This window comes from Arachis hypogaea, chromosome 19 (genome assembly GCF_003086295.3).
Source record: "Arachis hypogaea cultivar Tifrunner chromosome 19, arahy.Tifrunner.gnm2.J5K5, whole genome shotgun sequence".
NCBI classification, from domain to species: Eukaryota; Viridiplantae; Streptophyta; class Magnoliopsida; order Fabales; family Fabaceae; genus Arachis; species Arachis hypogaea.
The window spans coordinates 143,344,064-143,350,922 of NC_092054.1; the positions used below are offsets into that span (position 1 = coordinate 143,344,064).

Sequence of the window (6,859 nt, forward strand, 5' to 3'; positions counted from 1 at the left end):
TGAAAGGCTGCGGCTGCGGCTGTCGCGGAGGCTTAGCTCAACTGGTTAAACCATGTGCCTCTTAATATGCTGCTTCCCGTTCAAATTTTGGTGAATACACTAAGTGTTGAATATGAACCCCTAAATATTGTGTGAGTGAGTGTGTAGTGTGAATGTGTGTTGTGATACCTAAAATTGGATTGTCCAATCTACTTGACCCAAAAAAAAAAAAAGCTGCGGCGGTCGTTGAGGATTCACTAGTGAGGGGTCACTCTGATTTCGTTCTTGTTAAAGAAGAAGAAAACGGTCAAAATAAAATAGTGTCGGACCAGAGAAAGACTCCCCAGCAACTTTGGACTCCCGCGACAGTGACGATGCGACTGGTACTTGCCACTTGTTGTCGTGTGCGTGAGAGCGAGGAGAAAATGGAGGATGACAAACTAGATATGTTCATTTCCGTGGGTCCAGCTAATTAGTTCTGTGGACAAAAATTCAGCTGCCAAGTGTTGAATAAAGAATTAAGCATAATAAATTAATAATATTAACCATGTCACCTTATACGCGATTAAGCAACCTTTAACGGATCCACAGCATTACCTTCTCGAATACTCTTTAAGCGAAGCGCGTAATAAAATAATAATAATAATAATAATAATAATAATAATATAAATATGAGATTTTCTTCCTCTCCTCTGTAAACGTTCCTTATAGTTTCTTCTACTCTGCCTTTTCTTCTCAACATGAGCACCGCCAACAACAACCACCAAAACGATCAATCTGCAGCATCGTCTTCATCATCTCCATCTGTACCGAAGTGGGAGACGCACATAATGGGGAAGCCAGCAGTGCCAAGTAGCCACCCAGACAACAAGAAAGCAGCAGTGGAGGGTGCACCAAGTGAAGAGCCTGGAGTTCAGTATTACCATCAGCAGCATCCATATGTTCAACATAGCCCCCTTGACAAGCCTCCAAGTACCAGCCCCATGGAATCCATCCTCAACATGTTCGATTCTTGGAGTAAGAAGGCTGAACTTGCTGCCAACAACATCTGGCACAACCGTTAGTTTCTTCTTTCCTTCTCTCTTTTATTTTTCTTTCTTTTTTCTCAAATTGATGTGCTAGTTATGAAAAATGAAATTAATTAGTATTTGGGAGAACAAAATTTGTACTTTTGTAAATTTCTCTGTTAAAGAATTAAGTTATTACTTGTGTCTTTAGTAGTCAACACAGATTGGATTTACTTAAATTTTTTTATGCTTTTACTTAATATTTTATATGCATTGATCATCGTATAATTTATGTTAATAAAATGCCAATATAAACAATAACCAATAAAATAAAAACACACTATATTTTTAAATTATTTATCTAAATTTTAATATTAAAATAACTATTCACACGAATAGTGAAATGAATATTTAATATATCTACTATTCATATTATTTAATATTTTTATTTTTTATTTATATTTAAATTATTTAATATTTTTATTGTCTATTTATATTTTTTTTTAATTATCAATTTTTTTTTAATTATCAACTTTTGAGAAAAAGTGCATATCATTTGGTTACCGTGATTAAACACTAGTCAATCATGATATTATTTAATATTTTCACTGTCTACCTATATTTTTTTTTGAGAAAGTATGAGGAGCCAATGGAATATTTATACAATGTGGACAATGGAAGTTTAGAGAGTATTAGAGATATAATCATTAATGTTACCTTTTTCTATTGTCTCCCTAGCGGGATCTTTTTTTTTAATTATCAACTTCTGAGGAAAAGTGCATATCACTTGGTTACCGTGATTAAACACTAGTCAATCATATCATGAGTATCAAATATCATTCCAATCGACTATAATTGTTATTCTGTAATTATAATATTTTATCATTTTTTTTTTGTTCGGACGCTAAAAATTTAGAGGATCTATTTTCGATATTTTGCAGTCAGAACAAGTCCATCAGTATCCTCGGCTGCACTGGGGAAGATGAACCTGACGGTGAAAGCAATATCGGAAGGTGGATTTGAGTCACTGTACAAGCAGACGTTCACAACATATCCAAATGAGAAGCTTAAGAAAACCTTTGCTTGTTACCTCTCAACATCAACAGGCCCTGTTGCTGGAACACTTTACCTCTCAGATGTTCATGTCGCCTTTTGCAGCGATCGCCCTTTGTCTTTCACTGCACCCTCTGGCCAGCAAACTTGGAGCTACTACAAGGTGGCAATCTCTATTTTTCTTTCTTAAATCTATAATTGCAATAATAACACCAGAAAGAATTGTTCAAAAGGAAATGAAAACACCGCAGTTTTTATATGAAAAGCAATAATGCAAGGTAAAAAGTCATGAAATTCTTTATGTGAAATTGATAGTTGAAAATTACTAGATAATTTGACACGTTTGACTAAATTGTTATATAATGATTATTAACTATCAATTTCATGTAAAGATAACTGCACGTAAGTTTTCACCATAGTGCGGCAACAATTATAGTAGATTAGTTGCAACCTACCATCTAAATAGGTGTACAATTGAAACATCTATTGAATCTAAAGGGTGAAGAAGATAGAAAAAGGGTTAACTTATGGGGGATCACATTGTACTGTAAGTCTGTAATAGATTAAATTGAGTGCACAAAAATACAACACCTATACAAATATTATTTTGTTTTAAATAAGTGTGCAGTTTGATTAGTATAAATGAAAAGCATTATTGTATGAACTTGTATATCATTGTATGTTTAGATTTTGTTATGGCATCCATTTCAGCTCTTAAAAACTGTTTTTAACCTTTAGATGATACTCAGTGTTCAAATTTTCAAATGTTCAAACATCGTCACTTAGGATGTTACTTTGTAACAGGTAATGGTGCCTTTGGGGAAGATTGGAGCAGCGAACCCAGTGATCATGAGGGAGAACCCATCAGAGAAGTACATTCAGATTGTTACTGTGGATGGACATGATTTTTGGTTCATGGGTTTTGTTAATTTTGACAAGGCAAATAAGCATCTTTCAGAAGCTTTGTCAAATTTTACTGTGCCAGGAATAGCGGTTCCACCCACCAGTTCCAGTTCCTGAGCACCGATTTCCATTTCATCGCTGCATGAAATCTGTTTTCCCTGTGCGAGTTGTGTTCATTAATGTATTTTCTTGCAGCTATTAATGTTGGATTTATATATACTAGATGAATTGTTTCCAGACCCAGACCAAAGCGAGATTTAAGGCCAACTTTTAATTTGTGGATGCTAGGTTTTTCTGTTTATGTTTTAGAAGATCTATTATGTTGGTCATATGGATCTACCTTGTGTATCTAGTTATTTATTGGTCAATGATAAATTATTAAATAAAATTTTAATCTCTCATAGCTCGGTTTATTTGATTGGGAAGTACCGTAGAAAACAAAAATAAATTAATTTGGATTAATTAAATAGCTATTTTTATTTAAACAAATATTAGGAGTTATGTGTGTATCATGCAATAACTCATTAATTAATTAATTATGACTTTTTTATACAAAATTTAGATTTATGCAAATTAATCTTTGATTTACTAGATTAGAGAATATAGCAGAAATAAAAAAAAGTCTGTCAAATTATCACTTGAGTGGATTTGTTGGACATCAATTGTCACTTGATTTTGAAGATCATGAGTGAAGAAGAATTTGGGAGAAATATGTTTTGTTCTGTCACTTTTGATGTATCCACCCTTAAGTTGAGCAATGCATGCTGTATTATCTTTAAACAGGATAGTTGGAGCTATCTTATGGTTAATCAGTCCACATGATGATAGAATATATTAGATCAAACTTCTGAGCCAAAAACACTCGTGACTTGCTTCATGTATCGCTAGTATTTCAGTATGATTAGAGGAGGTTGCTGCTATCGTCTGTTTCGTGGACTTCCATGATATGGCTGTACCACCATATGTGAACAGGTATCCTGTTTGAGATATCCTTTTGTGCGGATCAGACAAGTATCCAGCATCAGCATAGCCAACTAATTGTTACTTGGATCCATATGGGTAGAACAGTCCCATATCAACCGTTTCATGAAGATATCGAAAGATTTGTTTGATTCCATTCTAATGTCTTCTGGTTGGAGAGGAACTATACCTTGCTAGTAAATTCACAGCAAATGATATACCAGGTCGTGTATTATTGGCAAGATACATTAGCGCTCCAATGGCACTAAAATATGGTACTTCAAAACAAATGATATCTTCATTTTCTTCTTTAGGACTGAATTGATCATTTTCCACATCCAAAGACCTTACGATTATTGTGGTACTTAATGGATATGATTTATTCATATAAAATCTTTTCAAGATCTTTTCTATGTATGTTGTTTGATGAATACAGATCCCATTCTTTGCATGCTCGATCTGCAGGTCGAGACAAAATTTAGTCTTTCTAAGATCTTTCATCTCAACCTCTTCTTTTAGAGTTTTTATAATTGTTGGAATCTCTTCAGGAATTCCAATGATATTTAAATCATCAACGTACACAGTAATTATAATGAATCCAGATACAGATTTCTTTATGAAAACACATGAGTAGATATCATCATTCTTAAAACCATTTTTGGCCAGATACTCAGTAAGACGATTATACCACATTCGTCCAGATTGCTTTAGACCATATAAAGATCTTTGCAATTTGATTGAGTATAACCCCTGTGAATATTCATTGGATGGTTTAGATATCTTTAGTCCTTTAGGAACTTTCATATAGATATCACAATCTAATGAGCTGTATAAGTAGGTTGTTACCACATCCAATTAAATGCATATGTAGATTATGATATGCGGATAAACTGACCAAATAACGCAATGTTATTGCATCCACTATAGGGAATATGTTTCTTCATAATCTATATCGGGCCTTTATGAAAAACCTTGTGCTACAAGTCGAGCTTTGTAGCGTACAACTTCATTTTTATCATTTCATTTTCTCACAAATATCCATCAGTATCCAACAGGTTTTACATCTTCTGGTGTACGGACTACAGGTCCAAAGACTTCACATTTTGTAAGTGAGTCTAACTCAGCCTTTATGAGTTCTTTCTATTTTGGCCAATCATTTCTTTGTCGACATTCTTCAACTGATCTTTGATCAAGATCCTTACTTTCATGCATGATATTTAATGCCACATTATATGCAAATATTTCATTGACAATTGTCTTATTTCGCTCCCATTTCTCTCCTGTGAAGACATACTTTATCGAGTTCTCGTCATTTTCACAATTTTCAGGTACCTGAACGTCTTCTGGCGTTAAAACTATATCAAAATTTTGGACAACTGCAGATGCCTTTACTATGTCTTTTTCAACAGGAATAATATTTACCTCTTTTCTTTTTCGAGGATTTTTGTCTTTGGAACCGACAGGCCTGCCACGCTTCTAGCATGAATTTGCTTCGGTGGCAATTTGTCCGACTGGGACATCAACTTGAATCGGAGCATTTTCAGCCGGTATATAGGATTTAGTAATCCTCTTTGTAGGGGTGCACAGACCCGGCCCGGTCCGAAGGCCCGGCCCGGTCCCGAATACTTTAGGGACTAATTTGGTGTGATTTCATCGGGTTTAGGGTCGGGTACGGGTCTCAAAAATAGACCCGATCATTATTTCGGGTCGGGTCCGGGCCATAGCTCGGGTCACCCGAAGTCGGCCCGGTGACCCGGTCATCATACACAATTAATATTTTGTGTTATTAGTGATAGATCATGACTATTCTTATGTGGAATTTAAGTATTGTAAACCTTAATATTTTGTGTTATTAGTCATTATAAGACTATAAATTAATGTTTTATGTTTAGAATGTATAAGACTTTAGATTAATACATAAGATTGTGTTATTTGTATTGATTTAAATATTTGGTATTATTAGACAATATTAGTATTGATTGTGGTTATGCTTTAGTATTGATTGTGGTTATGCTTTAATTTTGAAGAATGGTTGGTTCTTGTTATATTTTTTTAAGTGAATTTTACCATGTTAACTAATAGTTGGAGTCTTGGAAATTTGAATTTTTTTACATGCTAGCTTACAAGAAGGTATCAATGTAATGTAATGTTAACGGCCCGATGTTTACCCGGTTTTCACCCGGTATAATTGTGGCCCGAAAGTGTATTGGTTTCATCGGGTCTAGGGCCGGGTTCGGGTCTAATAAATAGACTCGGTGTATATTTCGGGTCGGGTTTGGATCACATCAAACCCGGCTTCACCCGGCCCATGTGCACCCCTACCTCTTTGTATCAGAAAATGCATCAGGCAATTCATTTGCTATCCTTTACAAATGTATAATATTTTGAACTTCTAGTTCACATTGCCCTGATCGAGGATCCAAATGCATCAAGGATGATACATTCCAATTAAGTTCCTTTTCAGGAAGCTTATTCTCTCCCCCCTAATGTTGGAAATTTTGATTCATCAAAATGACAATCTGCAAATCGGACTTTAAATACATCCCCAATTTGTATCGTAAGATACCTCACTATAGAGGAAGAATCATATCCAATATATATCCTCAATTTTTTTTGGGGTCCCATTTTGGTGTGAGAAGATGGTGCAATGGGAACATATATCGTCACACCCGAATATTCTTAAATGGGAAACATTTGACTACTGGCCAAAAGCTAATTGCACAGGAGAGAACTGATGGTAACTTGTTGGCCTCAAACGAATAAGTGCTACGGCATGTAAAATAGCATGCCCCCAAGTCGAAGTTGGGATATTTGTTCTCATAAGTAAGGGTTTAGCAATTAATTGGAGGCGTTTGATAAGTGATTTTGCTAACCCATTTTGTGTGTGAACATGAGCCACTGGATGTTCAACACTTATTTCATTAGCCATACAATAAGCATCAAAGGATTGGGAAGTA

General features: G+C 34.9%; 1 protein-coding gene across 1 annotated transcript; it reads left to right on the top strand.

The window, feature by feature from the left end:
• LOC112776190 (GEM-like protein 5) lies at positions 1-3,343 on the top strand. Its single transcript, XM_025820238.3, has 3 exons — positions 1-1,038; positions 1,928-2,202; positions 2,844-3,343. The coding sequence occupies exons 1-3, from the start codon at positions 720-722 to the stop codon at positions 3,057-3,059; spliced, it is 810 nt and encodes a 269-aa protein (XP_025676023.1). The 5' UTR covers positions 1-719; the 3' UTR covers positions 3,060-3,343.
• The last annotated feature ends 3,516 nt before the right edge of the window (positions 3,344-6,859 follow it).

Coding starts and splice junctions, on each gene's coding strand:
- LOC112776190 (XM_025820238.3), top strand. CDS start 720: ATGAGCACCGCCAACAACAACCACCAAAACGATCAATCTGCAGCATCG. Junction 1,039..1,927: donor CAACAACATCTGGCACAACC/GTTAGTTTCTTC, acceptor GATATTTTGCAG/TCAGAACAAGTCCATCAGTA. Junction 2,203..2,843: donor AAACTTGGAGCTACTACAAG/GTGGCAATCTCT, acceptor ACTTTGTAACAG/GTAATGGTGCCTTTGGGGAA.